The following is a 24059-nucleotide window of genomic DNA, read 5'->3' as shown; positions in this document are numbered from 1 at the left end:
TGATAATGAAGTAGTGTAGTCCTTGTAACTCTTTATCCATGAGTAACCTTTTTATTCTGAGAAATTTTTACAAATCATCCTACTTGTCTAACCATTTTCTCAGGTAATTTGTTCACATCTCGCATAACCAGAATAAACACAAACAACACTGTCTCATACTTAATAAGAAGACAGGGTTTTGGTCCACTGATCTTCATGACTGGCAGACTGAAAAACATATATTTTTTCTCATTAGTGTTTTAATTGCAAGACTGTGTGTGGGAGTTTTCTTTCCAGCAAGGCATTAGTGGGCCTCCTGGTTTCCTCCTACACGCCTGTACTCAATACTCAAGTGTACAAAAGAAACCTGCTGGTTTATCAAGATTTACTGTATGATCCCTCAAGGAAATTCCTGTTGTCTCGGGGGGCACAGAGACAGAGAAAGAGACAACAAGAGACAACAAATATTCTGTCTGGCAGCACAGACAGAAGCATTAATTCAGAACAAACATGGCACTGCAGTCTCACACCGGAGCCCAGATTCAGATCGTGCGTCTCCGTTGTTTTAAGATGCAGCTATGTAGCAGTGACCTCACGTACCTTGCTGTTGCTCATGCACTGCAGCTTCATGTGCTTCATGTAGGTGGTGGTGAGAGGCATGTTGTAGTCGATCACCTCCAACACCAGAGAGCTCGGCCTGTCGTTCTCTGGAGAGAAAGAGGAGAGGAGGAGAAATCATTAGGTGAGAAACATCAAACAGTGACAACAATCTGTCCCCTTTTCTACCTGTGATGCTGTATTCATGATGCAGTGGGAAAATGAAGCTCACTATGAATGGATAATTATTATAACCGTATATTACAAAAATTCAATGATCATCTAATTGACATTTGTGTATTTATTACATGAATATAAAGTAATAAAAAGACAACTTTGTTTAATTGAATTTTACTGAGTGTTTCAAAATACAGTACACCTGTTTCAAACGCGGCTTCAGCTGTTTCGAAGGCGGCTTCAACCACAGGTGCTTCCCCCATGCAAATTTGTTTTCCGTCTCCATCACGTCGTTTGAGCGGAAAACACAAAGGTAGCTTGAGTAACACCATGTTTCGCTGCTGCATCTCGTTGGCTTGTTTTTGGCAGTTTGTCATGAGCTTCAAGGAGACTACGCTGGGTTGGAAATTAGCACCAGCCACCATCTAAAGGCTGGCAAAATATTCAAGTGGCTGCTCGATTTGCTTCACTCACCAGTCAAAGAATCACTGGTAATCTTTTGAGTGGCTGGTAGGTTGACAGAAAAGTTCATTTGCAAAACTTGGGTTGAACAAATGTTTTTCCTTTAGACAATGTCTTTCTTTTCCCGTCATGACTCTATGCGCATGCAGCACCAGCAAAGTATCATGTATTAAAAAAAATGGAATTTCTGTAGTTTTTAAAACTTTATTTTTTTCTATATGTTGTCATGTATGAAAAGACCCAAAATGAACACTGTAAGCGACTCTATTGAATACAATAAATAAATTATCCAAACAGCATTAGTTTAGGAATAATTCTGTCATTCTGTTTTTTTTATCCATTAAGTGGTTATTCACTGTAACTGTGATCCCGGCTGTTTTACTATCTGAGTGATATTGCAGCTTAATTTCCAAGTCTTTCAGTCACTTAGGAACTACCTTTCTATTATTAAGACGTCAGTGTTTCATTGAGATATTGTTATATTATCTGTTACTTCCTGCAGGCAATAAAACACAATTGTATTGTATCAGTGGGAATATAACTGTAAGTAGTCATGTTTGTTTTCTTTAAGGTTGAGTAAATAAGAGAGAATAAAAAACTGAATAGTAAGCAAATCACAGTATGTAAACAAAGTAGTCACAAACATGATGGTGTCCTCCAAAGTTCAAATTTCCAGGCAAAACATTCAGTGTCCAGTTTATTATGTACTTCTAGCTAAAACTAATGCAGTCTGACACAACAGTCTTTGAACTGAATTTACTTCCTGGTGTTTTAACTATTTATTTATCCCATTCATATCAATGAGGTTAGGAAAAATAACAGAAACACTCCCATATAAGGCAATATATTTGAATTGTCCCATCACCAACACTGATTGAAAGATCATCTTGAAAAATGAGCATGGAGCTAATTCAAAAGCTTTGACAGCCCCAATAAAATTGGTGCTGCTGTATTGTAAGATAGTTAATTCATAATCATGAATATACTTAATTCTGAATTTCAGCTTTTCAAAATGTCACTCCATGATTTTACATTTTTAAGCAATATCGAAAACAGAATTTATAATATTACTGTACTCTATATAATCTCTGGCAGCTCTATATAATCTCTGGCAGCTGGTTGGTCTTCTCTTAAACCGACAGACTGCTGTCTATTAATAATGTCTATTATCATGCCTTGTCAGAAAGCCAACACTAGAGGACCCTCTAGAGCTGGAGGTAGAGCAACTCAGACTAAGAGAGGCAGTTGTTTATTCTTTGATTGTTTCAAAGAATAAACAACTAGATGTTTGGATCTTGACCTTCATCCTCCAGTAGGTTTGACCTTTCCTCTCGTCCCCCCCCTTTTCTGATCTATAATTTTATCATCCTGATCGTCCATACTGTACGTTCATCAGTATTTCAACATTGGTTATTTTCTACACACAACATCTTCTGCATGATTGTACGTACTGGGAGAGGGATCCCTCCTGAGCTTTCATTTCTTCCCTGTTAAAAATTAGTTTGGAGAGTTTTTTCTTATCTGAAGCAAGGGTCGAAAAGGACAGAGCATTTCTTATTCTTTATAGATAGTTAAGACACAGAGTGATGAGATGCTGAGTTATAACATAAACTAAAGGTCTCTTCCTCATGCAAATATGTTCACAACAAAAGCTTTTTTCTGCGTCAACAGGAAATAAAAGCAGATGACAAACCACACTATCTCCACCCAAACATCCCTCCTCTGCCTCTCCTTTCAGTCATTTATCTACTGACCTCGTAAAGGACGTGTCTAATGTCTGGAGCGTCTACAGAATGGGCACAAATACAGGAATCAATATGGTTTAGCAGAATAGACTGTCATCATTGATCGGTGATTGATAGTCTTGTACGAGGACGGGAGAAAGAGAGAGTATGTGTTATCCAGAAAAGGACGGACTGTGATAACTGATTGATTGTGTGACACAAAGCAGCCACGTGGTCTTCAACATGAGGCCCCGAACCGTTGGACAATGGATTCAAGATGTTTTGTATAAGTGTGAAAACTAAAGAAGGAAAAAAAATAAAAAGTGACACCATAAAACACCGTCAATCCTCTTCCTGTGTTCACACCACACGCCATACAGCACCATTCTATAAGTCATTTTCAATGAAAGCCGGTGACATAAATCTATAAAATTGACAACCTATTGTCGCTGTGTGATGATGTGAAGCGCTACAAATCAAAGTCCAGCTGGTCTCAAAAAATTTTCAGGGAGCCTATGACATGGCATCAACCAATCGTATGTTTTTCTTTCACCCTGCTCCGTTCCATCTAAAAAGGATATGTTCCCAGTGCTAATTAACCTCCTAACTATGTCAATAAGCTTGTAAGGAACACTTTAACGGCGCCTCAGCGACAATGTAGCTGGCCGTGCTTGGTTGTTTTGTTGCTCTTGTCGCTGGTAGTGTGCACATAGCATTAGACTATTTATTTGCATAAAGACAAATTCCCCCCACAAAACATTTACAGGTTAAAAAAAAGAAAAAAAAACCTAGAGAAGAGCAATATGAGAGTCTGTTAGGATAGTTGAACTCTGTGCTGTAAATGGAGACGCACTCTGGTCTGGCTGCAATTTAGTTCCATTTATCTACATGAACCAGAATTCGCCTCCTTGTTTAAACCTCTGCCAACTGGTCCATTTGTCGGTCACATCCATGTCATCACTTCATCATTTTATCCAATTACATATTTTGGGGAAATTATTGAGGTATGGCCAAAAACGTGTTTTATGTGGCAACAGTGACCTTTGACTACAAGATTGTAATCAGTTCACCCTTTCAAACCTACAAATGATCAGACAACCCAACCCAAAAACTAAATGCCTCCGAACACGGAAGCATAAAAAAGAAACCAACCCTCCGCTAACCGACACTCAGACACACACAGTGATCCTGCTGCCTGTGTCAATTAAACATGGCCCTGGTCCTGATTAATTGCATTTAATAATTCACAGCTGAACTTTAGTGGGAGTCACTTCACGGTAGCGATAAAGAGGGCTGAGGTTGTGTGTGTGTGTGTGTGTGTGTATCTGTGTGTGTATCTGTGTGTGTGTGTGTGTGTGTGTGTGTGTGTGTGTGTGTGTGTGTGTGTGTGTGTGTGTGTGTGTGTGTGTGTGTGTGTGTATGTCCGGGTTAGGCCGAACCCCCACAGGGAAGGAAGGCAATTAGCTGCTCTCTCTGAGTGGCACACAGTGATGGCACAACACACACACACTGAGCTGAAGTATCACAGCTGTTGTAATTAGTCTGTGTGTGTGTGTGTGTGTGTGTGTGTAATTGTTTACTCAGCTTATTTCATCTTCTAATAAAATAATTTATATTAAGTCCAGTGGAAACAACATATCTATTATTTTACTTTGTAGTTTTACCCTCCTTTTTTATCAATGATCAGCTGGTGTAAGCAAACATAGCAATGTTGTATTTTAATTCACATTTAATTTCACACAAAAAAAATCTTTCCAAAGACGCAGAAAATGTAAAAACATAAACAAACGGACAGCTTTCACATTTGTCAACATAATTGATGCTCTTGTCTGGATTTGGTTTTAGATAGATGCCAAAAAAGTGTAACAAAGAAGGGAATTTTTCGTCCTCTGTGCAGTCATTTCATATTTCTCTCCCCCCAGCAGTTCTGGTTCTTCCTCTCCCTCTCTCCCTCGAATCTGTGGAGAATGAGCTCGTTTCCTGGGCCATTTTCTTTGTTAAAAGCCGTTAATTAGGCTAATTGAGGAGAGAGACAGGACACTCCAATGACTCCTCTGTTTAATGAGGAAGCGAGTGAGGGAAGGATGGAGGGATGGATGGAGGGTATAGAGACGGGTAGGAGGAGGAGGCGGTAAAGTAGAGGAAATGAGGATGGGAGCAGTGAGGGATACAGGAATGGGACAGGAAGCTCGAAGCAGTGTAGAGGGGGATAATGGAAGGGAGAACTAGAAGAAGAGCTGGAAGCAGCGATGGTGGGTGGGAAGCTTGGAGGGAAGGATAAAGAAGGAGAGAGGAATAGAGATGGACAAGCTGGAGGGGGGATGGAGCAACGGGCAGCAGGAAGAGGGGGAATGGGAGAGGATGGAAATGTGCAGGGCCTTCAGGGTGCCACTAGATGTAGAAAACATAGAATGGGGGGTGGACAAAGGAGAAGATGGGGAGGAATGTAAAATGGATGGCAGCATATGGTCTTTCAGCTGGCAGCTACAACTGAGGTACTCTGATATCAGCGTTTAATGTTAGTGTTAAATGTTTTTCTTCAGAAATCTACTTGCCCAAAGCCAATTTCCACTTCACATAAAAAATACCAAAGTTAATTGTCATGTTTAATCTTAATTTAAAGACAGGGTTGGTAATCTTGAGAAACTAGCAAGAGTACATACTGACATACTAGTTTTGAAGATATCCTTTTCAAACATGCAAACACTGACAGAACATTGTCATTGGTTGCGTTGCATTGTGGGTGATGTAGGCACAATGTTTTGACAGAGCACAAGAATTTATGAAAATAAAAAAGACAAATATATAATTGGGATCTGCTGCATTGAATGCAATAATAAAACACTGCAGTACTCTTTAAGTATTGTCTGGCTTCTTTAAGTTCTGGCAACAAAAAGAGTGTTTTCTCCACGTTGAACTGTTTTAACTCTGTTTACCACATCTGCCTGTTTACATTATTTTTGCTTTTGAGTGGCGTACCATTTTTTGTGGAATAGAGGAAAGGCGTTAAAAGAGAACACAGTGAAGCTAAACATCTAAAACCAGTGATCATTAGTTTTATCTTTAATTGTCTCCTTGTTCAGATCCTTTGGAGACTTCACAGATGCTGGTCAGCTCGGCCACAGGCTGCTAATCAAGATGAGTGACAGGTGTGGTGGCGGGGACTTAACCAACGGGGCTCGAAGAAGGCGGCTTTTATCTCAGGGAAAATCAACTCTTCCCAGATATGAAAGGCATCTCCTAGGCCTATATGAAGGCATAGGCTACAGTATATTTATTCATTCATTTTTTATAGACTTACATATGTTTGTTTTGAAGTGCTTTTGCGGTTTTTTTAGATGATTAGTACACATTTGTGGCCGGAGGAACATACTAGGAAATAACGGTTGCAAGTTTGAGGAAAGTTTGATAGTTTGTTTAGTTATTGTCCCCACTTCCCACAGCTGTTTTAACGCACAGGCCCCCCAACAGGTGCTCCGCATGTAAAGACACAACGGCAGCATGAGCTTTGTACTCGGACACAGACTGCCATAAGAGGAAAAAACAACTTTTCTACCAGCTGTATATTTGACTGAGATCTGTTTCTCTTACTGACTAACTGACTGACTGACTGAGTAAAGGGTGAGAGGCGACTGATGCTTGTAAAGAGAAGGAGATTATCACTCTTCTCTCTCTTTTCCTCTGTGTGTGTTAGCGCGTATATGTGTGTGAGAGAGATTGATACAGTTGGCCCTCAGTGAGCCGGCCTGTACCTCTTTGTGCCAATAGCCTATGGACTTTTTGCTGCATAAAAAAAATGTCTCAAACTGAGATGAGAGGACTCACTGAATTGGACGTTTGCTGCAGTGTTGTGTTTGTACCTTTGTAGTCCTGTCCTGTGGTGCTAATGTGCATCCTCTTCTGACACTCTCCACAGCTCATCAGGAAACGAGTCACCGCCTCTCTGGGTAGGAAGGCGTACGTCTCGGCTATCTGAGAGAGAGACACCAACAGAGATAGAGAGACAGGTTGTTTAAATAGTTTGACAACTTTCTGAAAGCCTTAATGACAAAAATTCTTAAATAATTATATCTGGACAGAGGCAGAGTGCAGACAGGGCTGCACTTATCATGCTTTAATTTCACATTCTTGGTCTCCATGATTCATAATCAGTTAGCATTTAATATTGAAACATTTTTTCACAGATTTGTTGGGACTGCCTCATCAACAAAGAGTTAGGCCTACATTTAATTTTGAAAGCCAAGAAAGCCAAACCCCCATCAGGTGTTGAATCTAACTTATGTGTGAGATTTGGTTTAAACCACAACACTGGTGCCTCATTGGACGAGGGTCATGGAAACCCCCGGGAGTCCTTGTACCGCGGCCTTGACATCACCAAGGCTGTATAGATCAGCGCATTCCTTCACTCCGCACCGTTCCATGCCACTTTTGTTGTATGAAAGGAGGCAAAAAAAACGTTGGTGATAGTAAAGTCGGTAAACTGTACTTTATTAGGTAAAGGACCAGTGCGGCATCTACCGAACCTGAGTTTGGGTTAGGGTTTGAGTGCATGATGACTTTCATTTCACTACGTCGCTTTGCTCCCCCATCTCTTTCCCTCTGCCCTCCTCCATTGTTAAGTCGTGCGTGGTGTAATCACTTACGAGACTAGGACCGCCATCTTTCTCTTTTTCTCTCTCCTTTAACAGCTGTGAGAACCATATGAGTGAGACTGACTGTAATCTGAACTGTTAAATTCCTATAAACAAAAACATTACATAACACTAGTCTGATGGGTTGACGCTGAAATCTGTTTTATACAGCTGATTATTAAACCAATAAAACTTTTTCTGTCATAAATATTGATCATCCGAGTCATGTTGTCTACATTTCACCAAATAATAAAATTGCCCAAAATGGCATAATAGGATTGTGACTCAGTGTTTAAAGAATAACCTTTTTTAAAAGAGTGGACTATGCCGAATATGCGAGGTCTATATATTAGTGGGTGTGTTTGAATGTATGTATGTTTGCATAAATCAAGCATTTATTCTGGACGAGATGCACAAAGGCACAAAAGAGGAGAGGAGGAGGGGGTAGAAAATATCCAGCGTGGGTGGATGGGGGTTGCTGTGCAGCATGCGTGTGTGTGTGTGTGTGTGTGTGTGTGTGTGTGTGTGTGTGTGTGTGTGTGTGTGTGTGTGTGTGTGTGTGTGTGTGTGTGTGTGTGTGTGTGTGCAGGAAGGAGGGAGTAAAGCAAAGGCAAATGTCACTCAATGCCTTTGGTGGCACTAAGACCTGAAGCCATGTGGCATGGTGCACTAGCTGTAGGCTTCAACTACACTGTAGTACATGTTAAATATTATAAATATACTGGAGTAGGACACAAAGGACAGTCTCACAAATCAAACCCAATCTGTGGAAGAAAGTCGATAGTTAGGAAAGAGGACAAAAGGAAATAATACACATTTTTAAAGAAGATAAAAAGGAAGGAGAGGGAATTTAAGAAAAGTTAAAAAAAGAAGACTGACAGATGTCACAGCTTCATCCCTCTGCAAACAAATACATCTGTGAAAGGTACACTTCCCCCATTTCACCAAAAGAGGGCAGTGTCATCAGCTGAGACAGCAGAGCAGAAATGTACAGACTAACGCCAAAACTCAAAATCTCACAAAAGAAACATAAGAATAAAATCGTATTACTACCTCCTCCATTATGAGTAAAAGGTCTCCCCAATATTAACATGTTTAGGATAGTCAGCATTATTAGCTAGGGATTTATTGTAGTCCCATCACAGATAAAGGAAATGTGCAAATCCAAAGCCAGCTTGTAATGTTTCCAGTCAGGACACTTTCTATTGCTCCTCTGCAATATTTCAAAACAACTGCTGGGTTATGTTTCAGTCTGCCAGTTTAGTTTGAGAAAGAATCAGACTGAAATCCATCTGATCAGAAACTGAAACGATGCCGTCTATTTCTTTTCTATCTTTTTTTTAACCAGAGAGTAAAACAGGAATGAGGCCCAAAGAAGAGAAAGAGAGAGAGAGAGAGAGAGAGAGAGAGAGAGAGAGAGAGAGAGAGAGAGAGAGAGAGAGAGAGAGAGAGAGAGAGAGAGAGAGAGAGAGTTAAACAACAGACAACATAAGGTATGACAGGGATAATACACTCTGTAGGGGGGGATCGTGGGTGGTGTGAGACAGAGGAGACACAGAGGCGTGAAACCTTAAAGGAAAAGAGAGTTGACCAAGTGTTTGTTGGTCATCATCTTTCAGTCTGAAAGATGATGACCATCATAATCATAATTTCCTGATATTCTAAACATTAACGGTAGCATGATAGAATTCTTACAGCTTTGTAGGTCTTCTTCTGGCCGGCGTGTTTCGGGGATTTGCTGGGGTCGGTGCTGATCTCCACATGCATGGCATAGATGATGTCGAAGAAATCCTCCACCACCGCCACGCGCTTCAAGGACGAGTCCACACCTGACACTCCATCCACACACTGGAAAAAGAGGGGGATAAACTTTCATTTTTTGAATGGTTTTTTATTCATTTTTTTAGGTGTTCATTCAAAAATTCAAGGTAGAGACGGATAGTAGACATGAAGGCGGAATGGCGAGTAACAAAGATTAAGGTTTGGCAATTTAATGAATATATCAGCTATCTATCTATTTTCTGATGTCACTCTTTTAGTTCAGTGAAAGAGAGACACTTGAATTCAGAAGGTATACGGTTGTATAACAGGGAAATGCAAAAAAAAAAATGATTAAAGAAAGAATTTATAATAAAGAATATATTTCCTTTCTTGACATTTCATGAGATTAATTAGATTTTTTATTAGACAAAGAAAGCTAAGACAGCTTGTTAAACATGGTGAACTTGCAGCTTGAACAAACAAAACCCAAGCAAAAGGTAATAAAAAAACACAAATTGAAAGTATTGGCAAACATCAACTCCATCATCCTCTCACATCCTACTCATGTAATCTCTTCATAGAGCTTCACGGTCTTGAGATTGTGAGAACTGGAGGCTGGCACTGCAGGATTCCTCTCTGACTACCACCATCAGAAAATGAAAACAGGAACGTTTATTTCAATCAAAGATTCTGTTATTAACTCCCGTCTTTACTCATTACTATCAAAAGCTCATTTACACCTTTCTGTTTAAGTTATCAGTCTTCTGTAGTTTACATTTACTCTGTTCATGAAGCGTCGCTGTTGAACTTCATGTAACAAAAAAATCTCCCTTGATGGCACCTTGGCCAAGTTTAAAAAACCTTGTTGGGCGATTTTGACGATATTTTGGTGGTTCCAATCAGGGCTTCCACTTTTTTATGCGAAAATTGAAAATGTACATGAAAACAGATGGATGGAAAACGCACCTATTGATTGCGTTGGTGACGGTTTTGAAAGTAAAGATTAATAACCTGTACTTTTTGTCAAACCTAATGGCAGCATAAACATCTTGCTTGTCTTTAGCTGCTGAATATATTAAAAGCTTAATGAAATGTTTCCAACATGCCAATTTCCTCAGATGATTAATGGTGTGAAATAAATTCATGATGTATAATTATACTTAAGTGACTGAGCAACCCCATATTAGACAAAGACTTCTGCACCTGCTGCATGTTAACCAAACTTCCCAGAGGACAGAGCACACTCTCTTTCTCTCTGCGTTTGTCTCTCACGATCACACAAACATGGGAATAACAGGAAGTCTTGGGAACCTCCCTTTTTCCCACATGGCTGTGTGAATCTGTACAACTGAGGAAAGAGGAACGCGAAAGGGTGGGAAAAGTGAGTGTGTATTTGTTTGTTAGACAAAGACAAATAAAAGATAGAGAAGCGAGAAAAAGGAATAGGGGAGAAAGAGGAAGACTAATAGAGGGACGGATGGAGGGAAGAAGAGGGCTTCACTACCTGCTCAGAGGACTCGATATGTGTCAGTGGATAACAACAGGTGGTACGTCTCACACACACTGACACACACACATACACACACACACACACAACCTCCTCCCCAGCCGCAAACTAGTAGCACATGGTAAAGCCTGCTATTGCCATGGTAACCAATGAGTGCTGTGCCTCACAGGGAAGGTAAGTGTGTGTTTGTATGCTTCTATGAGTGGGATGGGGAGAGTTTATGTGTGTGTGTGTGTGTGTGTGTGTGTGTGTGTGTGTGTGTGTGTGTGTGTGTGTGTGTGTGTGTGTGTGTGTGTGTGTGTGTGTGTGTGTGTGTACAGCATATTTTCTGCAACAGTTGTGTGTTTGTGCAGAAAAGGGTTTTCTTACAATAATTGAGTCACAGAATGTGAGGACAGACAAACACACACACACTCACAAGAAAATAATTTGTAGTAAAATCAGGAGGTGAAAAACGTTCATGTACAGTCAGTCTGTCTGGTTACACGTACCTGCAGACAGTCCAGAAGAACCTACAGTGTGTATAGAAGTTGCACAGCGGACCGTAGTGGATCAGTGATCCGAACGTTTCCAAACACCCCTGAGAAAATATTGTGCTCCACTACAAGATGCCCAAACTGGTCGCTATTTTGTCTGTCTGAACCAACTGACCTAAACATTATTGGATTAATAATCGCTCTCTGCTGCCTGCTGCTTGAAATGAGGTTGATGGGAGCGCTGAGACTGAACAATGCAGTAAATGTGCTCTAAATCTATACCAATGAACTAAAAGTGGTTAAAAAGATCTGCAGAGCCACAGAGCTGATGATAATTATCTGCAGGTTTCTCTCATTCAATCAAAAGTTCATATACAAATATTTATAATAGGAGCTCTATTTTGTAGACACAAAAAATAATGCATCCACATACAAATGGAGACGCACAGCTGATGCTAGAAAGTGTGGAGACACCGGGAGCATCAAAGGCCACGGCTGCCTAAAAGAATATTTCATTTCCACGTCAGATGACACCACTTGTTAGGTGTGTGAAAAGTGTTAAATTTCCAGTCGACAGGAAGCGGGACGCCTGTCTACCAGTGTGTGTGTGTGTGTGTGTGTGTGTGTGTGTGTGTGTGTCTGAGGGAGACCATGGTGACAGGTGTGTGTGTGTCTCATTATTCTGAAGCAGTGCTCCCTGTGCGGCCTTTACCAGATGTAGAGTATCTAATGAAGAACCAATGAACTGAAAACACACACACACACACACACACACACACACACACACACACACACACACACACACACACACACACACACACACACACACACACACACACACACACACACACACACACACACACACACACACACACACACACACACACACACCCACTACCCTCTTGACTTTCTCTCACCACCATCCCTCCCCCTCCTCTCCGTCTCAGGGTGCAGGTACTGTAGAAGGGGTTGCTATGGTAACCAGCTGCATCTTATCACAGAAGGGATGCTTCTAATGACCCCCCACCCCCACCCTCCCAACCCTCACATCCCCAATGCCATTACAATTGCCAGGCAGAGGAGCAGGAGCAGGAGGAGGAGCAAGAGCAGGAGGAGGAGGGGGGGGAGGGAGGAAGAAGAAGAGGGTGTGAAAGAGGAAAAAAGACAGGAAGACATTAGTATTGTTACTGGCAGCTGCAGTTGGTAGGACAGAGGAGAGATGACCCACACCTTTTACCTTTCTGGAAGGATTAAACTCTGTACAAACTGTATTTATAGTCAGTGTGTTCAGAAAAACTGAGGCATGTTGAGAATAACATAAATGTGAATTAATTGTGTTGTCATTTTTGTGATGCACATTCTTTTGTGTTGATGGGTTTCTGTAGGTAGTTTGCTACTTTATCTGCTCAGGCATGGTGGCAATCGCTGTTAATGATAACCAATACTAATTTTTGTGCACTTCAACCCAAACAAACCAGTAGATAAACAGGCATCTTTTTTAGAAGACTTTTCTTCCTGGTGGGGAGCGTTTGAAGCGTTTATCAACTAATATTAAAAAAAAATGTTGGTCATAGGTGTGTAGGTTTGGTTTTAGTAGTGAGGTAGACAAAACTAAGTCAGTGAAAGTGAAAGGCAGAATAATTGTCACCAACATAACTACTGTAAGGTAATGTCAAGGTCTGTCAGACAGTATTTAGTTTGTTGCCATGGTAATGCTAAAACAAGATTACTTTCTAAAACAAGATTAATTAAAAATACGGCATGAATAAACCATTGCAATAAAAATTTTTACTGACTTCACATCTAATTGAAAAATACTCCCACTGTGACCCAGGACCTTGAACGTGATTCAGTTTGTTTCTTTTCTCTGACGCGTGTTTATAACGTGCCAGGCCAGCAGTGGCCTTTCCCTTTCATTGGCACATCACAGGAGGGCCGGGCCACCGTACAACAGAGCACTAGTGCACACACACACACACACCCACACACACACACACACACACAAAGAACGGAGAGGACATGTTTGTCCTTAACTGTCTGCTCCCATGCTCGTTGTCCCCGATGTGGACCGAATGTGACGTAAAACCACCACACACAATTTACCACGCAAAAAACTTCCACGTGGAAGGAAAGAAATTGCAAAAATATACATATATCCAATTACACACACAGATACAGAGCATCACACACACACACACACACACACACACACACACACACACACACACACACACACACACACACACACACACACACACACACACACACACACACACACACACACACACACACACACACACACACACACACACACACACACACACACACCTGAGGTTGTAGGGCACATCACTGGCCCGGGACTGTAGCTTATGTGACAGCATGCAAACACACACACACACACTATGTGGGCCACGGGGTGTGTGTGTGTGTGTGTGTGTGTGTGTGTGTGTGTGTGTGTGTGTGTGTGTGTGTGTGTGTGTGTGTGTGTGTGTGTGTGTGTGTTGAGGGAGCACCTTAAGGCACAGCACACAGGACAGCACAGCATGCAACCGACCGACCGACACAAACAGAAACCCCCCACTTCCTACTGGACGAGCAGAAGGGTCAAAGTCAGAGAGAGACAGAGAGAGAGAGAGAGAGAGATGTGAGGGCAGAGCTGCCCGACTGCAGGACACACTTGAGTGAAAATACAAATAAACACAGTAAAAACACAGTAACACACAGGACTGCATGCGCATCTCCTGTGTACACACATGTTCCTTCTGTGCAGCAGCCATGACAAAGTATCGTCCAGTAAAATACTGAAAACCAGACTACTTATAGGCTTTTTTCCCTTCCAACCAGAAACCCAGTGAGACATGTGGCTTCTCTCTCGCTCTCTCTCTGTCTCTCTCTCTCTCTCTCTCTTGGGGTCTGACTCATTAAAACATATAGTTTTCTCTGCTCCACAGCAACAGACCCATGACCCATTTTCCGAGCTGGTGCCACAGTGTGAGGAGGTATTCCCCCATTTTATTTCAGCTCATGAGGACAGGTTGGGTGGATGGGTGAATCAAACACAGGACTTTCACCCAGGAGATTGCTGTTTGTGTCTCATGTGGAACCATGTTATAAGTGGCTTATTTTACGATACTTGTTACGTAGCTTACATTCTGAATTGCGTGAGTTTAAAAGTGTGACGATTCTCCTATTTAAACTACATCAACTATGCATGTTAGACGATGGAGTGTTGATTTATTAAGAGCAGCAGATTGTATATATATATATATATATATATATATATATATATATATTACATGGAAAATGTTATTTAATTATGTGGCATTTCGGAAGCTTATGTAAAATGTTCTTGTTATTTATTCATACGTATCAATTTAATCTCCACCTCATCAAACTCACCTTTCTATGTGACCCTCCTCCACCTTTCTCCTCTGACCTGCTGCATCTCCATTGCCTCCATCCACACATTATTAGCAACCTCTCTCTCTCTCTCTCTCTCCCTCCCTCCCTTTCTCTCATTTCCTCTCATTTTTTTTGTGGGCACTCTCCCTCCCATTTCCAAACCAGCCTGTTGCTAGGATACACGTGGGGTCCATTCAGTGTAAGCTAACTGTCCCCTCCCCATCCCCTCTCCACCCCCACCATCTTACTTCTTCTCCACCCCTCTTCATCCAATAGAATGGGACACACACACACACACACACACACACACACACACACACACACACACACACACACACACACACACACACACACACACACACACACACACACACACACACACACACACACACACACACACACACACACACACACACCAGCAGGATAAAGTGTGTGCTGAGCACAGGTCCAGCAGATAGCAGCAGCAGCAGCAGCAGCCAACCTGTATCACGACATACACGCACACATACCCTGACACACATACAGTGTATACAATGTGTCGACACACTTAATGTATAAACATATGCATGCAAAGCATATATGATTAGACACACTGTGACATGAGCATTCCGACCGTGCATTCTGGTATACACAAATGCTGACTAACACAAACACACAAAAGGAGTCCAGAAACACACACACACCACTTCAGCCCTGAGGTACCATAATGCAATGCAGTAGAAAAAGCTCCAATTCCAACTTCAACAACACAATCAGACCAGGAAAACCAACAGTCAGTCCAGGCAGCATTCATATTTCATAGGTGTGTCGTATAAGGAACATTTTAAGCCATAACACATGATGAAACAACTTCTGAATATCCAAAGTATTCCCCAGTTTGACTTCATACATAAACAGGATAATACACTGGAAAATTACTGTACAAAGAAGACCAAAAAAAAGTAGCCCAAGCTACTGTAAGCCATTTTATTGAGTTTCCTTTTCGCAGAATGGTCTGAGTGAATTTAAGTTCCCTCTGGTAAACAGTAACACAGTGCACTGTATATGTCTAAGGCTTTTATTGTGAAAGGTAAGAACGGAACGAGTGGATCTGGTAGGAGATGCCTTTGTCGAGGTTGAAAGGAGAAATAACGTTTGCCGTCTTAAATATGAATGGCATCTTCTTCAAAAAAAATAGGGCTAAAGCTTTCATAATTCAAGCAGCTCTGTAACGCAACAATAACACTGCCATGAAATGAATCAACGTCCCGCATAACAGAAAGGGTACAAGAGGAAAAAATTGTCAATGGTATGAAAATAAGTTTCAATTACTTTTATTTATACCTTATACCTGTACTTTCACTATTGGGTCACGTCTTGCAGGATATACTTAAGTAAGTACAATTTCCAATGATGCCCTATTCTCTTTTCATTGTTGAGCATGGAGTGTGTTTGGAGTAAGAGACTAGAGACGGCTTCAACCAGCCGTTAAAAAATGTTTTTAAAAAAGTAGTTACTGTCTGACAGTCGTTGATAATCCTGTTGACAGTCTTCAAATTCAGTAGCGGGCAGGAGAGGCAGCAGCTAAATGGGCCATGACACAAACCATCCCTCCTTTCACCTCTCCTCTCTTCCCTCCATCCATCCATCCTGTCATCACTGTAACCTGCTTCTATCCCTCTCTCTATAAACATCAGCATCCCATCGCTCTGTCTTATTCTATCCCTTCATCCATTATCGCCATCTCTCTCTGGAGGATTTGATACCACAGTCCAAACACTCCTTCCCTGATGTTGCACATCTTCTCTCCTTTATTGGCCATATAGTCCTGCCTTCCTTCCATTTCTATTAATTAAGGGGCAGGCAACCTTAGGCACGTGAGCCACCTTTGGTATGGTGTACATATTGGTCTGGTATGCCTGACTCATTGATCCCGACCATGGCACTGAAATAGATCAACACTAGCCTAACTGTGCTGTGAATTGATATAGCCGTGGTGCTGTCCGTGGTGCTGAAGTAGCAGAGGGATTTGTGTGACTTTTCTGAGTCCCACCCTTCTGTCAGTTTTGATATGATCTATAATATTCTCTAAACTATAAACCTTCTCTTCAAGTCTTGTTGAGAAAGAGATGTTTCGCTAGTTGCTTGTGAACAAAATGAACCAGCCGACAGAAAAGTGTTGCTCTGCATCGCCAAGATTTTCTATACAATGAGTTTTGTAGTTCGTTAATTAGACTTGGTTTGTACAGGTTTACTCTCTGGTGTGCTGTTATCCTGAATTGCGCAGCTAGGAAAAAAAAAAAGAGATTAGACTCCGAGGCTTCTCAACTGATAATTCAATGTGTCCAGTGAGCTCAGTTTAACCTTTGCCAGCTAAACCTATAGGACTTTTGTATTGCATAATTGCTACATGTTTTGTTTCAACCTTTTACCACCTAAAAGTTACTAAAAACATTTGAAATGCTTGAAAGCACACTCAAAACTTCTAATAAAAAAGATATTAAGTTCTCTCTCAAAGCCGACACGAGCCTTTCAGATCAGAAATATAATAGTGACTATCATACTAATGATTATCATTATTATGACGATACTAATGATAGGGATAATGATGACTGCAATAACGGTGATGTTGATGATGGTGTTGATTTTGACGACTGCAGAAGTAAGCACAAACACTCACGCGTACGAGCGAACACACACACACACACACACACACACACACACACACACACACACACACACACACACACACACACACACACACACACACACACACACACACACACACACACACACACACACACACACACACACACACACACACACACACTCTAAGAAGGATTTAGCTAATTATCCAGCAGTGTTTGCAGCAGGGCTGAGAAAGGGGCATTGTGGGAGAAGAGGAAGGGTACTGGGGGGATGGAAGGGGAGGGAGAGAAGCTGAACAGGGAAGAGGGATGGGGGAGACAAGGAGGAGCTGGTAGGGTGTCTGTGGGGAGACAGTGAGAATGGAAGAGGAGGGATGCTGGAGGGAGGTGAAGTGTGTGTTTTGGAGGAGGAGGAGGGGGAGGTACAAGAACGGAGAGGAAAAGGAGGAGGGGGAAGACGTGATAATGAGAAGCCTGTTGTCCCACAAGAACATCTCCCTCCTCCTCCCTCCAGACACCAGTCTGGTCTACACCAGTGTGCTAACCAGCAGGAAAGTGTATTCTTTCTTCCATATAACTGAACAGGTGTAAAATATTTTCCATTTCACACATCAACTCCTTCTGCAAAAAATAATTGATTTTCATCAGTCCATCATTTGTAACTGCTCATCTGTTTTAGAGGGCTGAGGCGGGCTGATGCTGATCCTAGCTGACATTGGGCAAGAGGCGGCGTACACCCTGGAAGGGTTGCCAGTCAATCACAGAGCTCACGCTCACACTGACATTCACACCCACAGGCCATTTTTAGAGTCACCACCAAACCTGCATGTTTCTGGACTGTGGGAGGAAATCGGAGGACAGTTCATCTGCTGGGACAATGAGTATGTGCAAACAAGTCAGCCGGTGATGAAATGTAATGTAAAAAATCAGGTGCAACTCAATATCAATAAGGTTTCTTATTAGTGTTACACTGGTGCTGAAAAAAGGTATCTGTGTGGAAAAACAGAAGTATTTGTCAGCAGTGGTTTTGCAAACACAGCACGCCTTACATCAACCACAATTTGTACTCAGAAACAGGAGGATGTCATGTTTTTGATCTTTAGTCTTCACTGTACTTAAAAAAGGGACAGTTCCAATTATTTAAGTTATTGTGTGACTTTGGTGAATCTGAATTTATCCTTTAAAACACCAAAGTCACACAATAACACAAATAAATATATTGATAGAGGTAGCGGTAGACCAGCAGCTTGCGTCTTCTGTTAGGTAAAATTACTTTCGTTGACAATAGAGTTTGATGGCTTTGATGAGAGCTTAGATAAAAAGATAAAGCCCTGATAGGGCCCTGATCCCCAGCAAGGGCTGTCTGACGGTGAAAATATTCTAAATATATATAACTTAAACAGACATATTCAAATTTTTGAGGTCTCTAAAATACATTTAGCTGCTGCCCTCGTCCACAACAGTTCATTGCTTTTCTCCCGTACCGGTACTCCTGTCTGTTTCCTCAAACTGGGCTACTGTAGGTAATACACAGACTATGCACAAGTATCTCATAAAACCTGACTTCCAAACTATCCCAATTGTCTTATTTGTGGGGCAGTGGAAGGGCTTGGCCTGTAGTACCTGGCTGCCACAGATGGGCAAAGCTTCAGGGAGGAGATGGACACAAACAAGAAAAACTACAACTACTTACTTTGACTTGAAAACACTACATGTTTTTCTCAAAATAAAGGTAAAAGCTTGCAAGTATCCCCTTTTAAAATGTAACAAATTGAACACTTGCATCTTTAAATCTACTGTCTGAATAGAAAATCAGAGTCAAAAAATCGAACAAAATAAAAGCAGGACAAAACGGGAAGATTGAGGCTGTTCTAATAAGTCTCTTGAGACCCTCCAGTTGACCCAGTATGCTGCAGCACACTTACTGAGAATAACTAAGCAAAGACATAAAATGACTCTTGTATTAGCTTCTCTGCAATGCATTGTAAGTACTTTGTCAAAGCATCATTGGTCTACCGGAGAATATTGTTGTATTATCAATGGAGGTTTTTTGATCAAAAATATTGTGATATTTGATTTTTCCCAAATAGCCGTGCATTAGCTCCAGGAGTATATTTGAGTGACCAAAAGGAAAACTTTTGACAAGACTTTAACTTTCCACTGAACTGCCAACACTTTGCATATTGTCGAGCAAACACCACAGTGAACACAGTTATAAAAATCCCATATTGAATGAATGAAAGCAATTACGAATATGGTTGATTAAGTATCTGGTTTTATGACTTGTGGGGTCACTAAAGCAGGCTGACTGTAGATATATGACCTACAGTCACAGAACAATGTGAAACAGATAATAACAGTGTATATCGGCAATGTGACCAACTACTGGTTGCTTGGAGTAAAGATAAACTGAAGTGTTTGTTGACATGCTTTATATTTGATACGTTAATCTTAAATGTGTAATCTGATTCTCAGCAAAAGACTGATATTAAAACTTCTCTTTCAAACAGACTGATCTCCAAACTGACCAAAATGATCAAACTTTCAGACTAGATTTTTGCATAATGTTTCCTGAAGCTGAAACTGATAGTCATTTTGCCACTTGGAACTGTTCATAATCTCAGAGGGGCAACTGTGACTGACTGGTCTCATTAATTATGCCTGGTGGCTGGTGTTAATATGCCAGCCTGCCTTTCAGGTGGGTGAGGGGAGTGATGAGGGGGAGGAGAAGGTCAGGAGAGGAGGAGGAGGAGGAGGAGAAGGTCAGGAGAGGAAGAGGAGGAGGCAGGAGAGACGAAGGTGGAAATGGAAGCCTTGCAGTCTAATTAAGATGGGTGTTCATTTCTTTTCACCATCACAGCGCCCAAAAGGATCTGTTCACCATGGCAACTGGAGAACACGTTGTGGGAGGTGAGCCCGGTTTAAATAGATACCAGCACCGTAACTAACTCAATATAACCGACTCAAGATCCATTTGTATTTTTTACAGCAGCACTTCACAACAAATGCATGTCTTTAAATTGCAACTCCCATCTTTGACCCAAATAATATTACCAGCAGCCAAGTATTTCACAGTAGCTCCCTTCTACTGCAGCTGCTCTTTGCCAATTAGAAGCTAGATTGTCTTTGTTCACTGAAAAACTTTACTTCTCCACTTTTGGGGGTGTTTTACAACAAAAAACAAAGGATTACATGAGCTTCTACAGGATGAATACTACAGTATAAAACCCTTTTAGATGTACAGAACTAATTAAAAAATCTAGAATTGAAGAAATTACTAAAACAAAAAAAAATCTGATTCTGCATTTATACAAATAACCAGCAACTATTATAATAAAGTAAATTACAGTAGAATAGAAAACTAGCGTTTCCAAGTGGTATTATTGTTGGTGCCACTGTCCCAATCACAACAACATTGCTTTCTTTTTTCCACAGAGCTTAACTGCTACCAAAAAAAACAGGACCAATTTTGCCAAACTGCAGACTTTTTTCAGCAAATAAGCAACTTTTCAGGCCCTTTTAGCAACTTTATTTCAAAACAATTATTAGCAATAATATTAGCAACTTCCAAGTAAAGCAGGAAATAGATTCAAATTAGGGTGATAATTAAATATGCTAGTTGAGCTTCTTTTAATTGAATCATATCGAATGAAATCAAGATAGTACCCCTGGCAAACAAAATTGCATAGTGAAAGCAAGTCTTAGAGGGAAACAATCTCAACGCCAACAGTGCCAATTATTCTACGTTGTTTAATTAACATTTACTATATAAATCTTATTACAGAGACTGGAGCATCTAATAGGCATTAAAGGAAACGCACTTAGCTGGTAAGTCGTATTTATCAGACGGATCTCAGTTTGTATATGTAAACGATTAAACCTCGATGAAAACCAAAGTCAGTCACGGAGTTCCACAAGGGTCTGTTCTTGGACCAATTTTTTCACCTTATATATGCTTCCTTTAGGGAATATTATCAGATTCCGGGACAGAGGATGTCGCATGTGTACAGATTGCAATTTGTGATTCTGGGCTATACAAAATAAACTGAATTATATTGAACTATATGATGATAAGTTAAAGCAAAAAAAAACTGTCTATTGCCACTTTAAATTGAATAAAACCAGATTTCTCAGCACAGAAGTGTGATTAAGTCAAACTTCTCACAAAAATGTGGATGTGCTGAATGAAATTGAAGTTGAGTTAAACTTTAACACCTCTTTACAGCTAAGGCTTTACACTAAAAGATGTTATATATTTATGTTTTTGTAATGAAATACTTTTTAATCTAATGTCTCAGTTGACAATTTACCATTCAAACTTAACATTTTCATACCACCTCATAACACATTCATTAAACTTTATTCCACTCCTCATGAAAATGCAAAACCACAACGAAACAAAGCGAAAGAAGTGAAACAAATGTATTTATATACAAATGTCAAAGTGTAATACTTTAATTAGTTCTAGGTACAAAACGAGTGACTGAGTTCATTATTTTAAACACAGTGGAGCTCAGACTATTTACAGAGTAGAGAGTGAGCCTTGTTTCTTACTGCTAAATCTTTGAAGGCATGGCAACCATCTAAATTCAGCCTAACCAATTAAGAATTCAAGCACAATCTGTAGAAGTAATCAAGAACTGTTTCTTATCTCTTACAACCAATTAAAAGAGAACACTTTTTTCTGTTTTTACTTACTTTGTTAGCTGGAGTTTGAGAAGACAGAGGCGTGTGTGTGCAGATGTCACAGGCTGATGTCTAAACATTATGTCATTGTAAAGTCAATGTGTATGTCAAGTTATAAAGCCTATGAAGAAGTGGGGGTGGTGAAAATGTAAGACAGCTATCGCTCATTATAAGACATCAGCTTGTCCTTCATGTATTTAAAGTAGATATGCATGAAACATTACTTTATCTAGCTCATGAAACAACAAGAAAAAAGGAGGCAGAAAAGAGCCACAAGAAGCTAATGTGAATATCATACAAACAAGAAATATTTACCACCAATTCTGAGTAATTATTAAAAAAGATTGTCAATATCATGACTTTTGGTCACTAATATTCAGAATATGACAATAATAATCTAGAGGAATATTAATATGCATAAACCATGAAACAGCTTGGTAGGAATATGTTTTGTTTTCAAAAAAGGGAAAAAACAGAGCATTTCTTGGACATCGGACACATTTCAATAAAATCTCAATTTGATCAGTCAAAAATATTGGAAAAAAGCTTTATGGTCTCATTTCTCCCCGCCAGTCAACAAGCAATTCTGCGCCTCTTTAACTTATTTTACGATACTTGTTACATAGCTTACGTTCTGAATTGCGTGAGTTTAAAAGTGTGACGATTCTCCTATTTAAACTACATCAACTATGCTTGTTAGACGATGGAGTGTTGATTTATTAAGAGTTATTGTGTTTTCTTGCCAGATTTGCTTGCCTGACCTGTAATTATTCCTGAACTGCAGCCTTAGCTTGTTTATGCAGGGCAGGCAGAACACACTGACTACAACGCACACGCAAGTCCATGGACATTTGTGTCGCAGTCCTATCTTGCTTTCAGAAGTATTACACTCTCCAATATATATATAACTTCAATACATTTGTGCAGGTTAGAAGTCAGCCATGCTCATCCTAGACACTAATGGACATGATGATTATCGTGGCAGAAATATGAAGACAAGAGGTTTTTGGTGTATGTACATGAGCAGATTTATTGGAATGGATGGGTCGCCATATTTGAATACTTCATCTCGTGTTTAATATAATATCCACTTAAGGATACACGTACGGATTTCACCTGTGACATTTGGATTTCACTTCATACTCAAACATTGTTTCAAATATCATGTTGTTTAGTGGTATGTCCCTTTAATGGAGTCTCTTGCTTCACTAACAATCCCCATCACACACACACACTCTCTGGCCTCTCAGTAACATAATTACAGCACCAGTAGACAGCATACAGCTGCTCAGCAAGAGTTTAACTGTGCACAACACGCACACACACACACACACACACACACACACACACACACACACACACACACACACACACACACACACACACACACACACACACACACACACACACACACACACACACACACACACACACACACACACACACACACACAAACCGAGACACACACTCCATCACCCCTTCTGTCTTTGAGCAGCGACACACACTCTCAAACAGCGGGGTTTGCCTCCATTGTGCTCCAAGACATCTGACACTTGCACTGATCCACCATACAAAGACAATGGCTAGGTGTGTGTGCCTATGTGTGTGTGTGTGTTTTACTTTGAGTTGCACACACACACACACACACACACACACACACACACACACACACACACACACACACACACACACACACACACACACACACACACACACACACACACACACACACACACACACACACACACACACACACACACACACACACAGAAGTGCAAATCAACAGCAGTCACTTTCCAAGACCTCACTGTTGCTGACACAAAGAGGGAATCCTCCTCTATATGACCACTGAATGTCACAAGGATAACGAGTTTCTATGTACTGTAGTTAATTATCTCTGCTTTATGTTTTTTGTTTTTCGTCACCACCGAGGAAACAAATGCCAAACAAGTCATAACAAAAGGGAAGTGCCTTGGATTTAGCAGAATCACCTTTTTAAGAGGCCAAAGATACAGCGTCACACATCATCT

The 24059-nt window shown here is 40.7% G+C and overlaps 1 protein-coding gene across 1 annotated transcript in view; it reads right to left on the bottom strand.

Annotated features, from left to right (window-relative positions):
• The window catches only part of LOC129099774 (nucleolar protein 4-like), a 127336-nt gene that overhangs the window by 90063 nt on the left and 13214 nt on the right, over positions 1-24059 (bottom strand). The window contains 3 exon segments of the mRNA XM_054609144.1: positions 580-686; positions 6800-6911; positions 9266-9418. Of these exon segments, the coding sequence (XP_054465119.1) occupies positions 580-686; positions 6800-6911; positions 9266-9418 (372 nt within the window).

The sequence above is a fragment of the Anoplopoma fimbria genome, chromosome 12 (genome assembly GCF_027596085.1).
Source record: "Anoplopoma fimbria isolate UVic2021 breed Golden Eagle Sablefish chromosome 12, Afim_UVic_2022, whole genome shotgun sequence".
Taxonomy (NCBI): Eukaryota; Metazoa; Chordata; class Actinopteri; order Perciformes; family Anoplopomatidae; genus Anoplopoma; species Anoplopoma fimbria.
This window is presented reverse-complemented; position numbering and strand designations above follow the sequence as displayed.